This window comes from Phoxinus phoxinus, assembly GCF_949152265.1.
Source record: "Phoxinus phoxinus genome assembly, chromosome: 1".
In the NCBI taxonomy this organism is placed as follows: Eukaryota; Metazoa; Chordata; class Actinopteri; order Cypriniformes; family Leuciscidae; genus Phoxinus; species Phoxinus phoxinus.
The window spans coordinates 11,274,495-11,300,393 of record NC_136876.1 but is presented as its reverse complement, the minus strand read 5'-3'; the positions used below and the strand labels follow the sequence as shown (position 1 = coordinate 11,300,393).

The 25,899-nt window shown below is 39.8% G+C and overlaps 3 protein-coding genes across 8 annotated transcripts in view; 2 read left to right on the top strand and 1 right to left on the bottom strand.

Annotated features, from left to right (window-relative positions):
- The window catches only part of myh9b (myosin, heavy chain 9b, non-muscle), a 60,393-nt gene extending 55,194 nt beyond the window's left edge, over positions 1–5,199 (top strand). For both annotated transcript variants that reach the window (XM_079632465.1, XM_079632464.1), the window contains 4 exons: positions 2,060–2,268; positions 2,527–2,635; positions 2,712–2,884; positions 3,748–5,199. In XM_079632465.1, the coding sequence (XP_079488591.1) occupies positions 2,060–2,268; positions 2,527–2,635; positions 2,712–2,884; positions 3,748–3,856 (600 nt within the window). In that variant the 3' untranslated portion in view covers positions 3,857–5,199. The remainder of the gene's footprint in view (positions 1–2,059; positions 2,269–2,526; positions 2,636–2,711; positions 2,885–3,747) is intronic.
- LOC307000842 (CCN family member 1) overlaps positions 1–25,899 on the bottom strand; it is a 249,198-nt gene that overhangs the window by 218,030 nt on the left and 5,269 nt on the right. The gene's annotated exons all lie outside the window — the stretch shown is intronic.
- On the top strand, positions 5,895–17,690 carry slc25a38a (solute carrier family 25 member 38a). Of its 5 annotated transcripts, none has more exons than XM_079631308.1 (8): positions 5,895–5,945; positions 6,784–6,845; positions 13,409–13,521; positions 13,604–13,688; positions 13,769–13,948; positions 14,310–14,478; positions 15,776–15,942; positions 17,223–17,690. In XM_079631308.1, the coding sequence occupies exons 2-8, from the start codon at positions 6,831–6,833 to the stop codon at positions 17,343–17,345; spliced, it is 852 nt and encodes a 283-aa protein (XP_079487434.1). In that variant the 5' UTR covers positions 5,895–5,945; positions 6,784–6,830; the 3' UTR covers positions 17,346–17,690. The 5 variants fall into 5 exon arrangements, with proteins under 5 accessions (XP_079487434.1, XP_079487436.1, XP_079487433.1 ...); XM_079631307.1 differs by lacking the exon at positions 5,895–5,945 and adding an exon at positions 6,283–6,526; XM_079631309.1 differs by lacking the exon at positions 5,895–5,945 and adding an exon at positions 6,302–6,526 and having other exon boundaries at positions 17,229–17,690.

The following is a 25,899-nucleotide window of genomic DNA, read 5'->3' as shown; positions in this document are numbered from 1 at the left end:
GTGTTGCATACTGTGCCCATGAGATTAACATTATTATAATGTATTCCTATTTAACACATATAAATGTTCTTTGCTAATTACAGTGGAAAATATAAGCTCAATTTAACAACACAAGCACCTATTAAATATAATTCCATAGTAGTATTGTATAAATATTAATATTTGTATGGCCCTCGAATATTATGTTATGTTTCACCAGTAAGCACTGGGAGACTTCACTGTTTGTATCACTCCGCTTGTCTGTGTTTGCTCCCGAACCCCCCGCTAGCAAGATGCCTTTAGCAAGGACCTCTTTATTTATAAAACCCTGTGTACGGCCCTGCTCATGCTGTTCACTTTTTATATCAAAAATAACATTATATTATTAATTCATAATGGCTAGGTTAAAATATAAAATATAGTTTGTGTTATTTAGCTCACTTTGCAGCAAAGGCTCTGTTGGCTTTTATTATTTGAGAAATAAAAACTTGTTAAATTTATGCAAATATTGTATTATTTGTATGACTACATCACACAGAGTCAAGTCTTTTAAAAGCATTAGATTGAAAACATTGACATTTCATAAAAGTGTGTAAATAATCGAAACGCAGTTCAAAATGGCCTTTATTTAAATGCAAATGTTCTTTGAGTATTTCAAGGTAATGCATGCGATGTACTCACTATACTCCTAATTACAAGAAGAAGAAAACTTCACACTAGATGTGTGACAGGCTGTGGAACGGGGTTTGGCCATGGAACATTTTTCAGTCAAAATATTTTTTTTTGCTTTAATCCCTGCGAATATCTCTCTTGTTTGTCTGTAGACAGACGAAAGATTAACAAAATGTGTTCTGTGTAGTAATGGGCGATATAAACGATATGCGATATAAACGATACAAAATTGGCCTACGATAGAGATTTTAATCCTATTGCACTATCGCGATAATGCATGTTGATGACGCAATCTACCCGCGAAATTTAGAGCCACGAGCTGCAACCGGCTGAAACGCATCATATTCGTCGTCATCTTGAGTAAACATGGCTGACAGCGAAACGGAGGAGCTGGTGAAAAAGATCGGTGCAACATCCATTATTTGGACTTGGTTTGGATTTAAGCCGTCCGACGAGCAGCAGCAAACTATACAGAGTGTGTGGGGCAACAGTTCGGTAACACACACGACTAATCTGTTCTACCACCTCAAAACTAAACATGTCACTGAATACCAGCGCGTATTCACAAAATAGTGGTGTAAACACAACTCTGTGTGCCCGATTTTAAGATTCGTTGTTGTGTTGCTTTTTAACTGAGAAGACATCAGTTTTTCTGCTCTTTGCATCTTTTGTGTCCTTTAAAAAAAATAGCCAAACTACATTTGATTTCGAGTGCCTTCTGCACTGTTTTGCACTTTTTACTGTCTATGGCATGGCACTACTGTAAATAAACTTTTATACTTGAAGCATTTTCTTTAGTTGACGTATAACAGAAGAAACTCGAAAAATTAGAATATCATGCAAAAGTGAAACTAATATATTATATAGACTCCTTACATGCAAAGTGAGATATTACAAGCCTTTATTTGTTATAATTTTGATGATTATGGCTTACATTAGGGCTACTTAAAGTCTCTGCAGCTAGTGTTCTTGAATTTTATTTATCTGCAACATTATGTTGTATAATTACAGTTTTGCACAATAAATGTTCTCAAAACGACATACACCGTTTCTTTCTTTCGTTAAAAAAAATATATATTTAGCAGTTGTTTGGCTTTCATTAGGGTCTGTGTAACCTGTTCTGAAATGGTTTTATTATAATTTATATATCGTGATATATATCGTTATCGCAAGAGGCTGCAATGTATATCGCAATATGGATTTTAGGCCATATCGCCCATCCCTAGTTCTGTGTCTACGAAATGTCTACGAATATCTCTCTCGTTTGTCTGTAGATGGACTAAAGATTAACAAAATGTGTTCTGTGTCTACGAATATCTCTCTTGTTTGTCTGTAGACAGATGGATTAACAAAACGTGTTCTGTCTACGAAACGTCTATGAATATCTGTCTCTCTTGTTCGTCTGCAGACGGACCAGATAAACGTGGAGCTGACGGCCGAGCGCAGCACCACGCAGCGTCTGGAAGGCGCTCGATCACAGATGGAGCGGCAGAACAAGGAGCTGAAGCTCAAACTGACTGAACTGGAGGGAGCCGTGAAGAGCAAGTACAAGGCCACCATCGCCGCCCTGGAGGCCAAGATCGGTCAGGTGGAGGAGCAGCTCGACGTCGAGACCAAGTGAGGGGAAAACTGGACGCTTTTATTACAATACACATACAAATCAACAAGAACAAAAAATACAAATACATTTTTAGACTATGTATCATACAAGATATATCAATTATATACTAACTTATTAAACCGTTAGTTCCACTCCTTGATTCTGATTGGTCAGTAGCTGTGTTTTATTCACGATAAATGTACGCAATTAAAAATGCATCTATCTCTAATGACAGTGAAAGCACTGGACTGACTCTGTGTGACGTGTGTGTTTAGAGAGCGGCAGCAGGCGTCCAAACTGGTGCGTCGTACAGAGAAGAAGCTGAAGGAGGTGATCCTGCAGGTGGACGACGAGAGACGCAACTCTGAGCAGTTCAAAGACCAGGTGACGCTCTCCTCATCTCTGTGCACATTACACCGCAGCACGCTTGAGCAGATTGTGACCCTGTGATTGTCTGCAGTCGGACAAGTTGAACAGCCGCATGAAGCAGCTGAAGCGTCAGCTGGAGGAGGCGGAGGAGGAGGCGCAGCGAGCGAACGCTAACCGCAGGAAACTGCAGAGAGAGCTGGAGGACGCCACCGAATCAGCCGACGCCATGAACCGCGAGGTCAACAGTCTGAAGAGCAAACTCAGGTGCGCATCAACACCACAGCTAAACCGTAACGCTTACTCGTGTCATTTTACTCAATATTTCAATTGCGATTAGTAATCCCGTCTTTATTGCACGTTCACATCAGGGTTATTATTGAAAACTAAAACAATAAACAAACATTTGTTACTGAAATAATATAAATTATACCTACAATTTCAGCTAGCTAGCTTGCTAAGGCAGCATTTCTCATTTTGTTTAAATTTTACTTATGATACTTAACTAATACTGAAATAAATTTTTTTTTACAAACTAGACAAAAAAAAGAAAAAAAGAAAAGACGAATAAAAAAATGATAGAAATACAAAAACTATATATATATACTATAATTCCAAAAATACATTACAATTATGTTCAACTATTTGGAATTATTATTATTATTATTTTTATCTGATCTTGTTTCTGCCACGGAATAAAACAATTTAAACCCAATTCTGACTTTATATCACGCAATTGCAAGAAAGAAAGTCTTGAGTTTATGAGATTAGTCGCAATGAGATCAAATTAAAATTAAAAGTCGCAATTACCTTTTGAATTGTTTTATTCTGTGGTGGAAACAAGCGTCCATAATTTGTCTATCCGTTTTCTTTTTATGTATATATTTCTGTTATAATCTATTTGACACTATTCTGTTTTTCTGAGAGGAAAGCTCTGATTGGGGGATTTCAACTCTTAACATCAGGAAACTCTAAGCATAAAAGCTTATGGAGGATTGTTACAAATGCAAGATTATGCAATAATAATAAAAACAGTTTTCAGGCCCAGTCACCAGAGGGCCAATATCGCTGAGGCTTGCATATGTGATCTAATGCATATCTGACATTGAACTGTGTGTGTTTGTGTCCAGGCGTGGCGATCTACCCTTCACCATGCGTCGCATCGTCAGCCGCTCGGGAATCGAGAGCGATGAAGACCCAGAGGCCAAGAGCGAAACCCCCGAACCCAAACCAGAGTGAAAGAAGCCGAACCGCAGCGTTCCCTCACACACACGCACACACACACACACACACACTCAAGCCTCGGACGATAACGTCCAGGAAAACTCAGAGATTCCTTCTCGTCTTTTTATATTATCGTTATTTTAGTGCCATAGTGTATTAAAAAAACACACACAATGGTTCTCTTGACAATCACACTCGACGGCTTCACTCGCACTGAGGACCAAATTGGTGTTTTCACGTCATCGTCTAGAATAGAAAAGAGCGGAATGATATTTTTTTGTAAGGACACATTCCCTCAATGATAGTCCCGATTCTGGATCTATTTTTCTAACTGAAGTAAAAGAAGAAGAAAACATGAGTAAACACAAAAAAAAAAAACACGTGAAGAAAGAACTTATTTGAAGGGGACCAAAGCAACGTTGCTTTCTACACAACTGTATTTTATTCGTAAGTTTTTATAATGGTATAAGGATGAACATAGCGCTTGCGCCTCTGCTGGTAAATAAGAGATTGTGATGATAATTACAGATTGTATCGTACAGTCACGCTTTCTGGGCTTTACACACGAATAAGGCATTTAGTAATTCAAACCAGCACGGAGAATATTAGAGATTGTCACCATATATGCACATGAAATGGGGAAAGATTCGTGTCTGTTTGTTCTGAGCAATAGAAGGTGTGTGTGTGTTTTCACACTGTTGCTGCAGACTGAAGGAATAAAGACAGTAGGCAATGCACGAACTCATTTAGACTATGCACTATCGCCTTAAATCTACTATTTGGATATTTTCTGATCCTCTTTTCCTTCAAATATATGTCTTTATTAATGTCCAGGGCATGAAGGGTGGATGGGTTGACGGTTTCTCTCTCTCACACACACACACACACACACACACACTGTAAACTCTGAGCACGGCTTCGCAGGGCGGGAATCCACCGTTTGGCGGGAGTTTTTGAAATATGGAACGGTTTCCGTGGCTACCTCTGATCACGTTTAAAACTCTCTGACATCGTATTTGATTATTCCCGGCGATCTGCGTTTGATTTCTCTGTCTGGGTTTCTCTCAGAAAGGCAGAGATTATTCGGTTGAGGATTTTAAGGGGTCGTTGAGCTCACTCCTCGAAGCGGTGCTCAGTTTCTGCTTTGCCGCTCACACTGCTGGGAAGTGAGAGAAATGTACTATTATTGATTATGTATGGATACGTAGAGCATTCTTCTCTCTCATTCTCATTGTCTCCCAATAATGACTTTGTGATGTTGTGTTATGTTCTCTCTCTGCAGCTCCTAAATGATATCTGGAGAGATTTGTCATAAATCGTTATAATGATATGCAATAAAATGGCTTTTCCAAAACCGCTTTAGCAAGTGTTTGTCTCTTGACTTGATCTTTTTCATTATTTTCTTCCTTTTTTTTGTCCATTCTAGCTACAAAACAGGTCCATAAACTAATTTAAATAGTAAAATGGACTGCTCAACCCACTGATTTCAACAATTTGCTGTACCACATCATATATGTAGCCCTGTAAAGTAAGGAACTTTAACATCAAATGAATGAACAACAAACTAAAAAAAATTACGTATAATCTGAATGTAAAACATGTTGTTTCCATCCTCAGCATTTCTTTCATCTTTTTTTCTCACCAAATATTTATTGGCAAAACATATTTTTTATTAACAAAAAAGGTATGTTACAAATATTAAAGGTTACAAAATACAACAACCGTATTTATTGGCAAAACGTGTTTTGCATACTTTTTTTCACTTGGAAAAAAGCCCGCGCGTCTAGAACACGTCGCTGTTGCACTGTTGCTAGGCAGATTGAGACATTTTGCCAAATATGTGAACGGAACCTAATTTAAATCAATATAAGATATTTATGTTACCTGCATAGGGACTGCAGATGAAAAGTAGTTATTTTTACTAATTCTGGCATATTTACATGGTGTATTTTCATACAACTCATGAATATGCATGGTCCCTATCAAATAAACCAATAAAATAAAAATGTTCACCATGCATCACGTTATAGCATTTGAATAAATTACTGATGAAAATGGTTTCTGTGCGAAATTAGGAGTTGCCACACGGTAGCTGTCCCGAACAGTAAGTTATTTTCATTTGAATTAATAGTACAGCCTGTTCTGACTGACATAATAAATACAGTGGCTATTACTGAGTTCTGCCACGTGAGCGCGCACTGTAGCCTAAATGCAGACAGAGCCGTTTTTATCTGCTTTACATTTAAGCGAATTTATAAATCAGTGTGTTTATGATTGTGTTTCACTGAGATAATTTGTATTACTATTGTTTTCTTGTGTGAGAGAACATTATTTCTCAACTTTTACATTTGGGCACTGTCTTGCAACTGCTAGCTGGTAATGGGCCAATCATATTCAGTGTTTGACACACCTTCATCAGGCCCCGCCCCTTTCTTTAATACATACCTGTGAAGCGCGTGCACAGACAGACTGAGCGCGACTGAATCGACTGATGCCCGGTGTGTGATCGCCGGATCTTCTGTTTCCTCTTTATTAGCTATTATTATTTTATTACTTTTTATTTCCAAGCTATAGTAATTACCATCGAGGTCATCTGGGAATAGTTTTCACCTTTGCAGCAACATTTATTGGAAACCCTGTTTCCCAGAATGATGAACACCCGTCGCGGATCATAGACTAGAAGAGGTGAGCTGATCTTTATAACTAAGCTGCTACTTTTTTTGGCTTAAAACATCACTCAGTCAGAACCAAATGAACGTGCACTTCACGTGGGAAGCGCGCGCATGAATGAGAGGCACGATTCACACACTGATAGAATAATAAAACACCGCGTGATGTGTGTGTGTGTGTGTGTGTTGAGAGAAACAGTCAGGTGATGTTAGTTTGTGTGAAATGAAATAGATGCGGTCAGTAATTCATTCTCAGATCACTGGTGTGTTCAGAAGCTGAGCTGCTCTCAAGGACACACTTACTGATCATCTCAAACAACATGGAGTTCTTGCTGGTAAGTCGGTGTGTTTTATTGCTTTTTGCAAACCTGTTATACATTAGTCAAAAGTTTAGACGCTGAATTTGTTTCTTATAATATTAAGAAAATATATATAAAAATAAAGCATTGCATTTTTTGCATTTGCTCGCAAAAGCATTAATGTCGTCATTAATGTCGTTTTGTTCAGATGAACAAAACGTTTCTCAGATGAACAAAAAGTTTATATGGGGAACGCAAGAGTTTGAAGAAAGTTTCTCAGATGAACGCAAAGTTTCTCAGATGAACCCAATAGTTTTAAGAACTAACTAAAAGTTTCTCAGATGACCACTAAGTTTCTCAGGGGAACGCAAGAGTTTTAAGAAAGTTTCTCAGATGAACGCAAAGTTTCTCAGGGGAACGCAAGAGTTTTGAGAGCAAACAAAAAGTTTCTCAGATGAACAAAAAGTTTATACGGGGAACGCAAGAGTTTTTCAGATTAACGCAAAGTTTTAAGAGCAAACGCAAAGTTTCTTGGATGAACGAAAAGATTCTCAGGGGAACGCAAGAGTTTTAAGAAAGTTTCTTAGATGAACGCAAAGTTTCTCAGGGGAATGCAAGAGTTTTGAGAGCAAACGCAAAGTTTCTCAGATGAACGAAAAGTTTCTCAGATGAACGCAAAGTTTCTTGAATGAACGAAAAGTTTCTCAGGGGAACGCAAGAGTTTTGAGAGCAAACGCAAAGTTTCTCAGATTAACGCAAAGTTTCTTGAATGAACGAAAAGTTTCTCAGGGGAACGCAAGAGTTTTGAGAGCAAACGCAAAGTTTCTCAGATTAACGCAAAGTTTCTTGAATGAACGAAAAGTTTCTCAGGGGAACGCAAGAGTTTTGAGAGCAAACGCAAAGTTTCTCAGATTAACGTAAAGTTTCTCAGATGAACCCAATAGTTTTAAGAACTAACAAAAAGTTTCTCAGATGACCACAAAGTTTCTCAGGGGAACGCAATAGTTTTGAAAGCGAACGAAAAGTTTATCAGATGAACGAAAAGTTTCTTAGATGAACGCAAAGTTTCTCCGGGGAAAGTACGCAATTGTATTAATCTGTGAAACTTTTTGTTCGCTCTCAAAAATAAGTTTCTCAGGGGAACGCAAAGTTTCTCAGATGAACGAAAAGTTTCTCAGATGAACGAAAAGTTTCTCAGGGGAACGCAAGAGTTTTAAGAAAGTTTTTCAGATGAACGAAAAGTTTCTCAGATGAACAAAAAGTTTATATGGGAAACGCAAGAGTTTTTCAGATTAACGCAAAGTTTTAAGAGCGAACGCAAAGTTTCTTGGATGAACGAAAAGTTTCTCAGGGGAACGCAAAGTTTCTCAGGGGAACGCAAGAGTTTTGAGAGCAAACAAAAAGTTTCTCAGATGAACGCAAAGTTTCTTGAATGAACGAAAAGTTTCTCAGGGGAACGCAAGAGTTTTGAGAGCAAACGCAAAGTTTCTCAGATGAACGAAAAGTTTCTCAGATGAACGCAAAGTTTCTTGAATGAACGAAAAGTTTCTCAGGGGAACGCAAGAGTTTTGAGAGCAAACGCAAAGTTTCTCAGATGAACGAAAAGTTTCTCAGATGAACGCAAAGTTTCTTGAATGAACGAAAAGTTTCTCAGGGGAACGCAAGAGTTTTGAGAGCAAACGCAAAGTTTCTCAGATTAACGCAAAGTTTCTTGAATGAACGAAAAGTTTCTCAGGGGAACGCAAGAGTTTTGAGAGCAAACGCAAAGTTTCTCAGATTAACGCAAAGTTTCTCAGATGAACCCAATAGTTTTAAGAACTAACAAAAAGTTTCTCAGATGACCACAAAGTTTCTCAGGGGAACGCAATAGTTTTGAAAGCGAACGAAAAGTTTATCAGATGAACGAAAAGTTTCTTAGATGAACGCAAAGTTTCTCCGGGGAAAGTACGCAATTGTATTAATCTGTGAAACTTTTTGTTCGCTCTCAAAAATAAGTTTCTCAGGGGAACGCAAAGTTTCTCAGATGAACGAAAAGTTTCTCAGATGAACGAAAAGTTTCTCAGATGAACGAAAAGTTTCTCAGGGGAACGCAAGAGTTTTAAGAAAGTTTCTCAGATGAACGAAAAGTTTCTCAGATGAACAAAAAGTTTATATGGGAAACGCAAGAGTTTTTCAGATTAACGCAAAGTTTTAAGAGCGAACGCAAAGTTTCTTGGATGAACGAAAAGTTTCTCAGGGGAACGCAAAGTTTCTCAGGGGAACGCAAGAGTTTTGAGAGCAAACAAAAAGTTTCTCAGATGAACGCAAAGTTTCTTGAATGAACGAAAAGTTTCTCAGGGGAACGCAAGAGTTTTGAGAGCAAACGCAAAGTTTCTCAGATGAACGAAAAGTTTCTCAGATGAACGCAAAGTTTCTTGAATGAACGAAAAGTTTCTCAGGGGAACGCAAGAGTTTTGAGAGCAAACGCAAAGTTTCTCAGATTAACGCAAAGTTTCTTGAATGAACGAAAAGTTTCTCAGGGGAACGCAAGAGTTTTGAGAGCAAACGCAAAGTTTCTCAGATTAACGCAAAGTTTCTCAGATGAACCCAATAGTTTTAAGAACTAACAAAAAGTTTCTCAGATGACCACAAAGTTTCTCAGGGGAACGCAATAGTTTTGAAAGCGAACGAAAAGTTTATCAGATGAACGAAAAGTTTCTTAGATGAACGCAAAGTTTCTCCGGGGAAAGTACGCAATTGTATTAATCTGTGAAACTTTTTGTTCGCTCTCAAAAATAAGTTTCTCAGGGGAACGAAAAGTTTCTCAGATGAACGAAAAGTTTCTCAGATGAACGAAAAGTTTCTCAGATGAACGAAAAGTTTCTCAGGGGAACGCAAGAGTTTTAAGAAAGTTTCTCAGATGAACGAAAAGTTTCTCAGATGAACAAAAAGTTTATATGGGAAACGCAAGAGTTTTTCAGATTAACGCAAAGTTTTAAGAGTGAGCGCAAAGTTTCTTGGATGAACGAAAAGTTTCTCAGGGGAACGCAAAGTTTCTCAGGGGAACGCAAAGTTTCTCAGATGAACGCAAAGTTTCTTGAATGAACGAAAAGTTTCTCAGGGGAACGCAAGAGTTTTGAGAGCAAACAAAAAGTTTCTCAGATGAACGAAAAGTTTCTCAGATGAACGCAAAGTTTCTTGAATGAACGAAAAGTTTCTCAGGGGAACGCAAGAGTTTTGAGAGCAAACGCAAAGTTTCTCAGATGAACGAAAAGTTTCTCAGATGAACGCAAAGTTTCTTGAATGAACGAAAAGTTTCTCAGGGGAACGCAAGAGTTTTGAGAGCAAACGCAAAGTTTCTCAGATGAACGAAAAGTTTCTCAGATGAACGCAAAGTTTCTTGAATGAACGAAAAGTTTCTCAGGGGAACGCAAGAGTTTTGAGAGCAAACGCAAAGTTTCTCAGATTAACGCAAAGTTTCTTGAATGAACGAAAAGTTTCTCAGGGGAACGCAAGAGTTTTGAGAGCAAACGCAAAGTTTCTCAGATTAACGCAAAGTTTCTCAGATGAACCCAATAGTTTTAAGAACTAACAAAAAGTTTCTCAGATGACCACAAAGTTTCTCAGGGGAACGCAATAGTTTTGAAAGCGAACGAAAAGTTTATCAGATGAACGAAAAGTTTCTTAGATGAACGCAAAGTTTCTCCGGGGAAAGTACGCAATTGTATTAATCTGTGAAACTTTTTGTTCGCTCTCAAAAATAAGTTTCTCAGGGGAACGCAAAGTTTCTCAGATGAACGAAAAGTTTCTCAGATGAACGAAAAGTTTCTCAGATGAACGAAAAGTTTCTCAGATGAACGAAAAGTTTCTCAGATGAACAAAAAGTTTATATGGGAAACGCAAGAGTTTTTCAGATTAACGCAAAGTTTTAAGAGCGAACGCAAAGTTTCTTGGATGAACGAAAAGTTTCTCAGGGGAACGCAAAGTTTCTCAGGGGAACGCAAGAGTTTTGAGAGCAAACAAAAAGTTTCTCAGATGAACGCAAAGTTTCTTGAATGAACGAAAAGTTTCTCAGGGGAACGCAAGAGTTTTGAGAGCAAACGCAAAGTTTCTCAGATGAACGAAAAGTTTCTCAGATGAACGCAAAGTTTCTTGAATGAACGAAAAGTTTCTCAGGGGAACGCAAGAGTTTTGAGAGCAAACGCAAAGTTTCTCAGATTAACGCAAAGTTTCTTGAATGAACGAAAAGTTTCTCAGGGGAACGCAAGAGTTTTGAGAGCAAACGCAAAGTTTCTCAGATTAACGCAAAGTTTCTCAGATGAACCCAATAGTTTTAAGAACTAACAAAAAGTTTCTCAGATGACCACAAAGTTTCTCAGGGGAACGCAATAGTTTTGAAAGCGAACGAAAAGTTTATCAGATGAACGAAAAGTTTCTTAGATGAACGCAAAGTTTCTCCGGGGAAAGTACGCAATTGTATTAATCTGTGAAACTTTTTGTTCGCTCTCAAAAATAAGTTTCTCAGGGGAACGCAAAGTTTCTCAGATGAACGAAAAGTTTCTCAGATGAACGAAAAGTTTCTCAGGGGAACGCAAGAGTTTTAAGAAAGTTTCTCAGATGAACGAAAAGTTTCTCAGATGAACAAAAAGTTTATATGGGAAACGCAAGAGTTTTTCAGATTAACGCAAAGTTTTAAGAGTGAGCGCAAAGTTTCTTGGATGAACGAAAAGTTTCTCAGGGGAACGCAAAGTTTCTCAGGGGAACGCAAAGTTTCTCAGGGGAACGCAAGAGTTTTGAGAGCAAACAAAAAGTTTCTCAGATGAACGAAAAGTTTCTCAGATGAGCGCAAAGTTTCTCAGGGGAACGCAAGAGTTTTGAGAGCAAACAAAACGTTTCTCAGATGAACAAAAAGTTTATATGGGGAACGCAAGAGTTTTTCAGATTAACGCAAAGTTTTAAGAGTGAGCGCAAAGTTTCTTGGATGAATGAATTTTATCAGGGGAACGAAATAGTTTTGTAAGCGAACGCAGTTTCTCACGACAATTCAAGTTTGCAAGAGAACATTGAAATCTATTCCCTCCTGTCTCATTCACCTGCAACCTTCTATAATGTATGCAACAGAGAGTAGGCTGTACACTACGTAACGCAAAACTGGACATTCAGTTTAGTTGAAATGTATCATTTTGTCTGTTCTGCAGTTTCCCTCTGACCTCTGACCTCTGACTCGATCCGGTCACATCAACTTGCCCTGTTTCTACAGGGTCATATCAGTCATGTTATCTGGTTAGTGATATGGCAGATAGTTAGCTTTGACGGTGCCACATCACAGTGGCTGGAGGACTGTCACGTTTCAAACCATGGGGTTTAACATGTTCAGTGCATGTGATCATATAGAGTGGTTGTAATATTTAGTTAAAGGCCTGAACGGACTGATTTCAAGCGTTTGCAGAAGTGACGCGGACTCACCAATTTCTTTTTGAATCCTCTGAAGGGGCGGGAGGCTTGGTTTAGCCAAGCCTCTCGTTGTTTGCATTCTGATTGGTCCGTGTGAAGCGGTCCTCTGAAAAGAGGCGGGGCTTGGTTAAACAGTAGACAGACACACAGACGAGGAGCTTCAGTTAAAGTCCAGCAGAACTGAATCTTTGCTAAGTCATGCATTACATCATGACAATGTGATACAACTAACCTACTTCAAGTAGAACTTATTCCATGGCACTTTAGGTTTTACATTTCATAAAGTACTAAAATAACTAAAACTAACATAAAACACGATATTTTTTTAATATATATTAGACATTTTATTTATTGACCCATTAAAAAAAATTGCTAAAACTAAAATGAAAGTAAAAATGGAAGCTATAAAAATAAGAACTAATTCTATATATATATAAAATATAGACATCGCTATATATTATATAAAATATGTATTATTTCATTTATTAATTTCATCAAATGTAAAACTTAAGTAAACTGAGAAATGTTGATTTTATTTCAAGTAGGAAGAAATTGTATGGCTTAAGTTTAGTATAACTAATATACTATTATAGTGTTTAATTAATATTTTGAATTAGTTTTAATTTTTATATCTTCCATATTTACTTTCATTTTAGTTAGTTTTAGCAATTTTTTTTAAATGGGTCTATAAATAAAATGTCTATATACATATATATAAAACTATATAAAACGAACATAAAAAAACGATATTTTATATATATATATATATATATATATATATATATATATATATAATATATATATATATATATATAATATATATTTTTTATGTTAGTTTTAGTTATTTTAGTATTAGTTATTTTACTTTATTTACGAAATTTTGAACTTAAAGTGCCATGGAATAAGTTCTACTTGAAATAAGTGTGTTGTATTATATTTAATTTTACTTCAGGCAATGCTTGTTTTATTTAAAGTAATAAGAATGTTTTTTTTTTATGGTCAAGTTTAGATTTAGTTAACATAAGTTATAACCCTATTTTTATGAACACACAAAAAAAAATTTTTTTAAGAAGTTAAATGCTGAACTCCATCTAAAATCATTTTTAACCCTTCTTGTGTAAACCGATATGATTAGAGCAGTTTTTGTCTGTTTAACCCTGACTCAGGCTCATCCGGCCCTGAAGGCGTTCATGTGTGGGTCTCTGAGCGGGACGTGCTCCACACTGCTCTTCCAGCCCCTGGACCTGGTGAAGACGCGCCTGCAGACTCTACAGCCCGGGTCAGTGCACACACGGGACGGGCTCGAGGACCGCCTCAGTCTGGCTGAGTGAAGTGTGACTGAACTGTGTTCTGTGCTTCAGGTCGGGTCGGGTCGGCATGGTCGAGGTGTTTGTGAGTGTCCTGCGGACGGAGAAGCTCCTGGGACTGTGGAGAGGCGTCTCACCCGTGAGTGTCTCATTCATTTGATACCATACTTCTATTATATGTTTTTTTTGTGTGGTTATATTCTGTTTCTCTGTCCGCAGTCGTTTGTGCGCTGTATTCCAGGAGTCGGGATCTACTTCAGCACGTATTTCACACTAAAGCAGCATTTCTTCGCTGACGGGGCCCCGGGGCCCCTGCATTCAGTGCTACTGGGAGCCGGAGCCAGATGTGTGGCCGGCGTCTGCATGCTGCCCGTCACCGTCATCAAAACACGCTTCGAGGTGTGTGTGCATGTGTGTGTGTAGATAAATACAAATCAGTACACTAGCATTCAAAATGGGCAATTTTTTGAAGAAAATTTATATTTTTATTCAGCAAGGACACATTAAGTTGACCAAAAGTGACCGTAAAGAGATTTATAATGTAAAGTAGAATTACAGTTTACTCTATATTCACACAGAAAACTATTTTAAATTGTAATAATATTTGAGTGTTTTACTGTATTTTGATCAAATAAATGCAGGCTTGTTGAGCAGAAGAGACTTCCTTAAAAAAACATTCCAATATCTTACTAACTCTTGAGCACTAGTGTAGATCGACCTCATGCGAGAGTGTTATCTCGTTTGTGTGTGTGTGTTTCAGAGCGGCCGGTACCAGTACAGCAGTGTGTCGGGAGCGCTGCGGTCCGTGTGCCGGACGGAGGGACCCAAGGCCCTGTTCTCCGGTCTGACGGCCACACTGCTCAGAGACGCACCGTTCTCCGGGATATACGTCATGATCTACAGCCAGGCCAAATACTCACTGCCACCAGGTCTGAACACACACTGAGAGTGTGAGAATACACTACATGTGCTTCAAATATGTGTTTGATTCAATAGGATTTTAGCTGCTTAAAGGGTTCATTTTTACCAAGAAACATCTGGCTCATAATTATTTTACAGAAAGAAAGTTAGGATTTTTTATTTATTTTTTGCACTGGAACATTCGTGTCATGGGAGGAAAAAATATATTATTAGTTTGCTCACAAAACAAATTTTTGCAAGCAAACGGGACTTTCTCAGGGGAACGCAATAATTTTGTGAGCAAATGCAAAATTTCTTGCTGAACTCAAAAGTCTTACGAGTTTTTCAGTGGAACGCAAGTTTTGCGAAAAAAATGCAACGTTTCTCAGGCGAAGCAAAAAAAGTTGCAAGCACATGCAACGTTTTTCAGGGGAATAAAGCAATTTAAAAGATAATTGCGACTTTCATCTCGCAATTTTGACTTTATTTTTCGCAATTAAGATTGTTTATATCTTGCAGTTCTGACTTTTTTTCTTGAAATTCTGTTTTTTTCTCGTAATTCTGACTTTTTTTCTCACAATTCAAACTTTTTTCTCGCAATTCTAGATCCCCCCCCCCCCGCAATTGTGACTTTTTTTGAAATTGGGAGTTTCTCACAATTTGTATTTCTTTTCTCAGAATTGTGAGATATAAACACGCAATTGCGAGTTATAGTATCCAATTCTGAGGAAAAAAAAAAAAAAATCTCAGAATTGTTACAATTTTCTCAGGGGATTGTGAGTTTTTATCGTGAAATTGCGAGGGAAAAGAAGTCGCAATTATCTTTTTTATTTTTTATTCAGTGGTGGAAACAAGCTTGCATAGAACACCAAAATCTTGCTGGCGAATGCAAAATATATTTTTTGAAAAAGTTTTGTGAGCAAACTCTACATTTCTTAGGAAACGCAAAATTGTTACGAATAAACACAAGTTTTGCAAGCGAATGCAACATGTCTCAGGGGAACACCAACATTTTGCGGATTGACGCAAAGTTTCTCATAAGAAACCTAAAATTTTGCCATTAAACAAAAAAGAAATACATTTTTTCCTCCAATGTCATATTTTTTTCCATCCCAATGTCCTTTTGGGACATTTCTTTCTAGTCTTGAGAGGTCTGGTGTGATAACAGGTAACAGGAATATTGCTCATGAATGATGTACAAATGTTTCTCCATAAGAGATAAGAGAGCCGTTCAGTCCTTCCTTCATTGTGTAACAGACTGTACTGATAATCTCTCTCTCTCTCTCTCTCTCTCTCTCTCTCTCTCTCTCTCTCTCTCTCTCTCAGAGATCGGTCAGTCGTCTTACGCTCCTCTGGCTAACTTCAGTTGTGGGGTTCTGGCCGGCGTCCTGGCCTCAGTCGTGACCCAGCCGGCGGATGTGGTGAAGACTCATGTTCAAGTGAGTCCAGACGTCTTCAGGAGGACGTCAGATGTGCTGCGATACATTTACAAGGTAACGGCTGCTCGTCTCACACTGATTCTCCCAACATGCACCTCTCTCTGCTGCCTCAGACTGGCACTCAGATAAAGCAAGAAGCTATGAGAGGCCGTATGTTACTGTGATTTTATTACGATTAACAGGGTTTATAGGCATGATGCAAGGCAGATATTACTGTAAATATAGTGCATTAATAATGATAGTAGTTCTAGCTTGTAATGACAAATTTAATTTGGGTTTAATTTGTTTGGGTTTCCCCAAACACTTCTTCCATCGGCTAGTAATTTTCCTGCTCTGTTTGTGGCGCTTACTGTAAATAAACAGTTCTGTTTAAATCTAAAAAATGACACTCTTCACATTTGAATCTGCGTTCCTCATAATTCCACAGATTCCAAATATATAGAAAAAAAGTTGGTATAATCCCCTTGAATGTGATATTTTTTTAAATGAATTCACAGGTTTGTCGTCCTCAGTTTGGTTCCGTTATTGTTAAAGGAACACGCCGACTTTTTGGGACTTTAGCTTATTCACCGTATCCCCCAGAGTTAGATAAGTCCATACATACCCTTCTCATCTCCGTGCGTGCCGTAACTCTGTCTGATACTCCCACCGCTAGCCTAGCTTAGCACAAAGACTGGAAGTAAATAGCTCCAGCTAGCATACTGCTCCCAATAAGTGACAAAATAACGCCAACATTTTCCTATTTACATGTTGTGATTTGTATAGTCACAGCGTGTACAAATAACAAGTTCATAATTTTAAAGCTACTTCTGCGGAGTGATTTGCTCGTCTAATAAATCGTCTATCGTCTAATGGCTGTGTCTAATAAAAACCATGACTTAAATTCATTTTTATTTTTGTCTAATATACCGTCAAAAAGTGAATATGAACTCTTTCTAAAAAAAATAACTTTTTTCTGTATACCATAAATAGTACTGTTTTGTTTTTAATAGTTCCCTTAAAGTGATTACTTTGTAAGAAATAGTGTGCTGTAAATCTACTTCAACTAATATTGTTTTTAATCACATCCAAAATAGAAGTTTGTGTTCACATAATGTGTGTGTGTGTGTATAATTTTATATATATATATATATATATATATATATATATATATATATATATTATAATAAAAATAATAATGTTTATTTTATATAGCGCCTTTCTAAATTACAAAAACACATGACATAAAAACATGACATAGAAACTGTGAAGATACATATAGAATCAGAATATATATTTACTTTAACTAAAATGTTAAAATAAAACTAACTGAAGTAATGCCTCTTGTCTGTCAGGATCAGGGGTTGGTGGGGTTTTTCCGCGGTGCGGTTCCTCGCTCTCTCAGGAGAACCATGATGGCGGCGATGGCCTGGACGGTGTACGAGCAGCTGATGGCTCAGATGGGCCTCCAAACCTGAGGGCGATCTTCACACGTCACACTCTGATCGAGATCTTCCTACGGGACGCCTGGTGTTTCAGTGTTTGACTCTGAGGTCCTCCACGGTGAGGATCATGTGGATCCAGAGAAATTGAGCTGTTTGATCATCACGAACTGCTTTGATTCTCAATCACGGTGAACTGAAGTGAAAACGTCTTGAGCACTGATATTGAGCTTTGAAACGCACTTTAATATGTCAGCTCAGCTTGTCTTGTCTGTTTTTGAGTAAATTACGTTGCTTATAAAAAATTGTATACAGTGTCGCGTCATGAGCTGCTTCAAGACAGTCATAATCTGTTTGATTTTTATAGTATTATGTTGCAGGTTATGATTGACAGGTTAACTATGTATTTTGAGTCAAATTATTATTATTATTAAAGCCAACATGAAACAGAATTTGTGATAATTTTTTCTTCCCTATTGTGATGAATATCCAAATACAACGGCTTCTTTGAGAACAAATGTAGCGCGGGGCATCTTCACTTACCCTCCATTCACACAATCCATCCTTATTCAAATAATTGTAATGCTGAATGTGAAGATCAGGAAGAAATGAGGGATGATCATGGTCTGCAAGGAAACGCTCAAACGGCCCAGTAATAATCACGAATGCGTTTTGGCCGTTCGTTTACACGACTATGGCGTTCCAGGCGCCTGAAAACGCAAAGTTTTGAAAACAAGTTTCAAAGTGCCAGTTTTTGAAAACGGTCTCTGTGTAAATAACAAAAAACGTGCACATGCACATGCGTATTGCGTGTTCAGTCTTTAGTGTTTCATCTCCATCTACTGGCCTGGCAGCAGAATACAGCGTTTTTAGTCTTTTTCGCGGATCTGTGTGAATGGGGATCGTTTTGACATATGGGGCCCTATCTTGCACCCAGCGCAATTGACTTTGTACACCGACGCATGTATCATTCCTATTTTGCACCCGCGCACAGCAGATTTTTCCCTCCACAGACGCACGTCGGTAAATTAGGGAATGAACTTGCGCTCGCGGAGGTGATTCAGCGCAAAGAGGAGGCGTGTTCCGGCGCAAAACTCCCCTGGTGCTATTTTCCAGTTTTAGAAAGCAATTGTGCAACTGAACAGGAAAAAAAACAGTCTAATTTTAAGGGCGCGTGCTTGGCCATAATGTAGCGTGTTAACGTGCATCCACTTTGATTCTCTAATAGGTAATTATAAACAGACGCAGCAGTTTTCATTTTTGCGAATCATACATTATGACTAGGAAAAATATTAACACACGAGGAAAATCATTGTTGTGTCCGTGAAGATGTGAAAAAACGGTTTTTTTGTGTTTCTGTGTTTTACGGCCCTGACGAGAACGTCGGTCTCCTCGGCTGTGAACCGCTACTGGCGTGCGCCTGTATAATAGCAATAGTATATTATAATTATAATAGTATAATAACAATCCGTGTTGGAACAAGCACGCCTGCTCTTAAAGGGAATGTGAGAGGACGCTCTGATTGGTTTATTTCACGTTACGCCCAAACCACACCTATGAATAATGAAGCTACTTCAGACCAACCCATTTTAGATTTGCGTCGGGCGCAAGAGTCATTTATACCGCCGGTATAATAGCAACAGCGCCGGGATCCACCCACAAAGATACTTGCGCTTTGACACTTGCGTTTCAGATCGTTAAATAGGGTCCATGGTGTCGTCTGTACGTGGAAAACTTAAAAGGAAAAACTTCTCCGTTTTAAGCATATCGTTGTCATGTAAACGTACCCTCATTCAAAAGTGTTGGCCCAGATCCAGCCCAAATGTGGAATGCATGTGTACCAGACGTGGGCCGGATCTGGGCCGACACTGTTTCTGTCTGGGACAAATCGCTCAAACTGGCTTGATGAGACTGGGAAATCAACATGCCTTTCATGAACCTGTCACAAATGTTCCTGTGAAGATCAACCTGTGAGATAAATTGAGTTTTTTTTCTGATATGAACGAGGGTCACAAAAATGTTTTTCCAAGTTTCCAACTTTTACCCGTCTAAACACAACTACACAGCAAAATCCCCAGTGTTAAGAATTATATAAACTCTGAGCAGAGTGTTAAATGAACACTAAAGCAGTGTTAAAGTTAATGAGAGAATTAAGTGAATATTTGAGTGATGATTGAGCATTATTGAAGACACCTGATGATAACAAGCAGAATCACTGAAGGAGATACTTTTTTGGTGATCAGTGTTTGTTTTAGTTGGGCTCTTGACCCTTAAAAATCATTAAATTTAGATTCTGTTTGGTTTGGTTATAACAGCCAGATGAACAAAGTGATTGGAAGTTCGGATCATTTTACTGACTCTCTTGTTACGATCTCGTTCATTAAAATGAACGAATCTTTTTTCAAGTCATTTCGTTCATTTAAGGGGCTTTAAATGTTATACTTTTAACAGCCAAATTCCCCGAACACATCCACCTACGCAGTCTTGATCATATTCTGAATTAAGAAATCATTATAATGTAGTCAAAAATAATTTACAGGGAACATAAATAATTACTTTACCTTACAAGTCTTTCGTTCATTTGTCACGTGACAGACGCAATGAACGTTCATGAACGACTCATCACTAACAAATAGACAAGGTGATCTGATGGTGTTGGTTGTGTTTTAACATAATCGTTATTTGACCTAAATCACTGAACTCATTGAGAGCTGGATGTCAACCAATCTGGCTTCAAGAAAGGGCATTCAGCCGAGACTGCATTACTGTCGGTCACAGAAACCCTGCGTATCGCAAAAGCTGCTTCCAAATCATCAGTTCTCATTCTCCTGGATCTGTCTGCTGACTTCGACACTGTGAATCGTCAGATCCTTCTGTCCACCCTCTCATCACTGGACATCACAGGACCTCCACTGGTTTGAGTCCTATCTCACAGGTAGGTCCTTCAGGGTCGCATGGAGAGGCGAGGTATCCAAAGCACATCAACTGACCACAGGGGTTCCTCAGGGTTCAGTTCTTGGACCGCTCCTCTTCTCCATTTACACCACATCACTGGGACCCATCATAGAGGCACATGGCTTCTATTACCATTGCTATGCTGATGACACCCAGCTCTACCTCTCATTTCAACCTGATGATCCCACAGTAGCTGCACGTATCTCAAGCTGCCTGGCGGACATCTCGGCATGGATGAAGGAACATCACCTGCAGCTCAACCTGGCAAAGACTGAGCTTCTCGTCCTCCCTGCCAATCCGTCTCTACAGCACCACTTCACTATCCAGCTAGATTTATCCTCAATCACACCAATCTTGGAGTAATATTTGATGACCAGCTGACCTTCATAGACCACATTACAAAGACCGCTCGATCATGCAGATTTGCATTACACAACATCAGGAAGATCAGGCCTTTCCTAACTGAACATGCAACACAACTTCTCGCCCAGGCCTTGGTTATCTCTAGGCTTGATTACTGCAATGCTCTTCTGGCTGGACTTCCATCATGTACAACTAAACCTCTACAAATGATCCAGAATGCTGCAGCCCGTCTTGTCTTCAATGATCCCAAAAGGGCCCACATCACTCCTCTGTTCATCTCACTGCATTGGCTACCACTTGCGGCTCGCATCAAGTTTAAAGCATTGACACTGGCTTACAGATCTACCACAGGCTCAGCTCCCTTCTACTTTCACTCGCTCCTACGAATCTGCATCCCTACCAGAAACCTACAATAGGTCAACGAGCGGCGACTCGTGGTACCATCACAGAGAGCCACAAAATCACTCTCCAGGGGCCACATGTATCAACACTGCGTACGCACAAAAACACGGCGTACGCCAGCTTTCACGTTCACGGTCAGATGTACTAACAGTGAAATTAACGTAAGAATGTGCGTTCCTCCACGTAAACTTCATGCCTGGCGTACGTACATTTGTCGTGATTTTTGTCCGTTGGCGACTCAGAGGCAATAAAGTGAAGTGGCAAACATTATACGAATTGTTCTATTGCACCACCAGCTGCAGATATTGCTTATAATTTGTAATTGATACTAGCCTGGGTTTCCCCAGACTGCCTTTGCGCAGCGCGATTTTATTCTCGCTGAAAGGCAGTCTGGAAACCATGGACCTGATTTTCGCCTCGTCTAGGGAACCAATCACAGAATGGGGAGGGAGCAGCAAGACGATGACGACATCTTTGCGACACAACTAAGCAGTTTGTTTATATATATGGAGTCAACATGGCAGCAGACGCGAAGCTACCTTTTGATGCAGCCTTAGATATTGTTCTAAGTAGTTTAGATCGCAATTTTATTTAGAAAATAGAGCAGCGTTTGGCGTTAAACCATTTCTCTACATACATCATCTGGTATAATGGAAACGATTGGCTATGAGCTACGTACAGGCGCATTTGATAGACATTCTTAGCACCCAATAAACGGCGCCGGCGCATTCGTAAACCACGCCTCAAATACGAGAAAATGCACATGTGGTTCCCAGACCCAAGTCTCAACGAGAATTGGGTCTGGCGTTAGCCAGGCTAAATTGATACATTATTTGACATATTATTGTCACACGAGTCTTATTAAAATATTCGATTAATTATGCAATTAAGTAAGAACATATATAAAGCATGTGCAAATTGATACAACCCGTCTAGCAATGGCAGCGTTGGCTTTATTAGAGGATATTTTCAATGGACGAATCCGGAAAGAACGAGTTTTTAGGGACCACAATGATTTTCTGGCCCACGATGATTACTGGCTTATCAGCCGTTTCAGATTTCCAAAGGCTATACTCTTGGAGCTCTGCGCTGAGTTGGGTCCGAATTTGGAAAGAGAGACAGTGAGGAGCCACGCATTACCCGTTCCTTTACAGGTGCTTACCACACTTGGTTTCCTGGCAACTGGTTCTTTCCAAAGAGAACTGGCAGACCGCTCAGGAATAAGCCAGTCGTGTTTGAGCCGTGCAATGCCAGCTGTATGGGACGGGATCATCCGCTTGTCTACCAGGTATATAACGTTCCCATACGATATAGGTGACCAGCCAAACATTAAAGCGCAATTTGCAGCGATAGCCGGTTTTCCTAATGTAATCGGAGCGATCGACTGCACACATTTTGCTATAAAGGCGCCATCTGAAGAAGAATTTGCATATGAGAATCGGAAACATTTTCATTCAATAAATGTGCAGATTATATGTGATGCACAAATGCGCCTAACAAATATTGTGGCAAGGTGGCCTGGGGCAACCCATGATTCATATCCTTACAAACAGCATGGTTGGGATGAGACTCCAAGCTGGCAGGGTGCGCGATGGGTGGCTACTTGGTAAGTTATGCATTTAAATGTATGCTTATATCTAAAAGTAAAATGTTTGTGTGTAATTATTCAACTGCCCATCAGGAGACAGTGGTTATCCACTGAAGACTTGGCTGTTAACCCCCCTCACCAACCCACAAACTGACCGAGACCGCAGATACAATGATGCCCATTCTCGCACTCGGTCAGTTGTGGAGCGGGCGATTGGGCAGCTGAAATGTCGGTGGCGCTGTCTTGACAGGACTGGGGGGATGCTGTTATACCGCCCTGACAAGGTTTGCCGCATCATACTGGCCTGTGGAGTGCTGCACAATGTCGCGCACAGGCATGGCATGCTGCTTGGTGAGGTGGGGGCACCGCCAGATGACCCTGACCCAGGACCAGTATATGTGCAGCACAATTAACAAGCCATTCAGGCCCGTCAACGTGTAATTGCGACAATATAAATGGTACTCAGACACAAAGTTAATTTTTTGACCAATTCCTTTAATGAATGGCTTATTTCTGTGAGTGCGTCAGTGAAATTTTTCAGGTGACTGTTAATTTCTCCAATGGCCCTAACAATTTGCTGTTGTGACTCCAGAACAGCATGCGTCAAGACGCGGCCAGATGGATGGGCTTCAGCACTTGGGGGATCATTACAGACACCGGAGATGCTGGACTGAATGGGCTCTGGCTGCTCGGGTGGTGCGGACTCAGAGTGCATGCCAGTGGACGTTCCTGCTGTTTTTCCTGCGGTTCCTAAGTCCAAATAAACACAGGCATGTTAACATGTTTTCATGTTACATGTTAACAGTAATTTGAGTCTGTTCCTTATTAATGGGTACACGCATTTGCAATAAAAGCAGTGGATACGTAAAATCTCTGGTGTACTTTTTGCTACATTGCATGCATTTTTAAAATAAAACGGTAACTGGTAGGCTGTATGTATCAAAGTTAAGGAATTACTTTTTAAATTAGTCACCTTCCTGGCAGTCCTCTAGTATATCCGAGTCTCCCACATCAACGGACACGATTCCAGAGATTAACGTGTCTTCTACAATAGAGCCAACTCTCTGATCAAAGGGTTTAAGTTAATCGGCCCCTGTACCACCGCCTGTTCTGCACACACTCTGTCGGTGCGCAGCAGTTCTCCGCTTAACTTCCACCTTTATGTCAGACCATTTCTTCTTCAGTTCATTTACGGTGCGACTCTCAGATCCCACCGCGTTGACGGCATCAGACAAACTCTCCCACTCTTTTTTCTTTCTTTTGTTATTAATTCCAGAGGACAAAGTTCCAAATAAAATATTTTTTCTTGTTTCTACCTCTGATAGTAACACCTCTAATTCATTTTCAGTGAAATTTCGTTTCTTGCTTGCTTTAGCCATGTTCTTGCAGGTTTCGTTTGCCAAATTGGACTAATTACCATATTTAAATTAATTGAATTGAGGGAGGAGACAGGGTGTGGTGTTGTGCTCGTGCATGTGCGCCCTTTAAAATTCGCGTTAATTGGGATGTACAAAGAGAATGTATGTGGAATGCTGCGTACGCAGAGATTCATACATTGATTTTTTTGGTGCGTACGCACATTTACAGCGTTGTCCGTACGCAATGTTTTAGTATTAATTCAACGCAAGTCTTTGTACATGAGGCCCCAGAATCGGCATGACTCAGGGCTCCTGTGACGGCAGCACACAACTCCAATCTGGACATTGAATGCAGTCGTTTAGTTGTAATTCTTGAACGGGCCACAACAAAGGAGAGATAAGGCTTACTTTGACTGTCTACTGTCATCAGGTAAGCGACGTCCAGCTCCATAGGCTTGCTTCGAAGCATCGCAGAACACATGTATCTCATGAGTAATGCTTCTCTCATCCATGGCAGGAGGTACGTACGCTCAGGGGAAGGTGATTCTCGGCAGGACTTGTAACTTTCCCTCCCAGTCTCTCCAGGCTTGTAGCAAAACCTGGGGCAGTAGGGGATCATCCCAGTCTCTGTGTTTGTCCCAAAGTGGTCTCACAAGGATTTTGGCACGGGTGGTGTACGGCAGGATTAACCCAAGGGGGTCGTACCTTAAAGGCCCTTTAAATGTTATGCATCATAATTTACTGGTCGATGTTTGTACCTCAATGTGTCTGGAACAGTGCCAGCTGAGGCCCAGAGCGGATTTATGGAATATTGGATCAACTGGCACAGCATGGGCTACACATGCTACACATTGTCTCCTTCCATGTCACGCCAGACAAATCTCAGAAGGGTCTTCAGAAAGCAGGCGGACCTGGAGAAACATGGCTTTTACATAACCACCTAATAGCTACAGTGTGCCCCCGGAACCTTAACAGCACTCCTAGGAGTGAAGGTCCTAAGGTGGGGCCAGGTAACAGCCACTCATTTAGGTTCAAACCTCAGTACTAATAATAATAATAGATTTTATTTGTAATGCACTTTACATTTGGAGCAAATCTCAAAGTGCTAAGTGCTACTCAAAATGTGATGTGGGATATACCATTATTCCCCTTGTAAGAGCCAGGTATAGTTGTATTTTTATGAACACTCTTTTTGGTCACATACGGTAATTAAGGCACCTGGTGGTGGCGGAGGAAGTAGAGCATATCATCTGTTCACCTGTGTGGTTCGGGAGTGGAAGAGAGGGGGTGACGGGGGGGAAGTCCTATTTTTGTTGACCGCTGTAGAACGCACTTCTAACGCTGTTTAATGCCGTTTGTACACCATGTCATATTGTGAAGCAATTATGGAACGTAGCCTACTGGATACGCAACCTTGTTTGTTTCTCATGCAAATAAATCTACAAAACGAAGTCTTTGGATTCATCATCATCATTGAGCAAGCGCGTCTGGCAATTTAAGTTTCCCCTGCTCAGCCTCTCGGCCGACAAATTCGTTTGGCTTTCAGATTGTCGCCCACATTTGTCAACAAAAATTCATGATAAACGTAGAAAAGAAGCCACGCTCATTGAAGGCCGTAATCACTCACGGATATACGGGGATCATCGGTATTGAGACCACACACACACACACACGGATCCGGCTGAATTCACTGGAGAACGGCGAGCGAGAGCATCGCACACAAACTGTGGTATGTAACCTGCGTTTTTTACTGTGTTATGGCTTGTTTGGAAGTTAGTTTGAACGGGTTACTGCCACTTGTTGAAGTTTGGTGTTGCTGTTGTTTGGAGCGGGTCGATTGCCGCTGATCGGTTTTGTGTTTGGAGCGGACAGCTGACTTATGTGTGTGTGGTGTGGCTTCAGCGCGTTGTTTGTTATATCATGC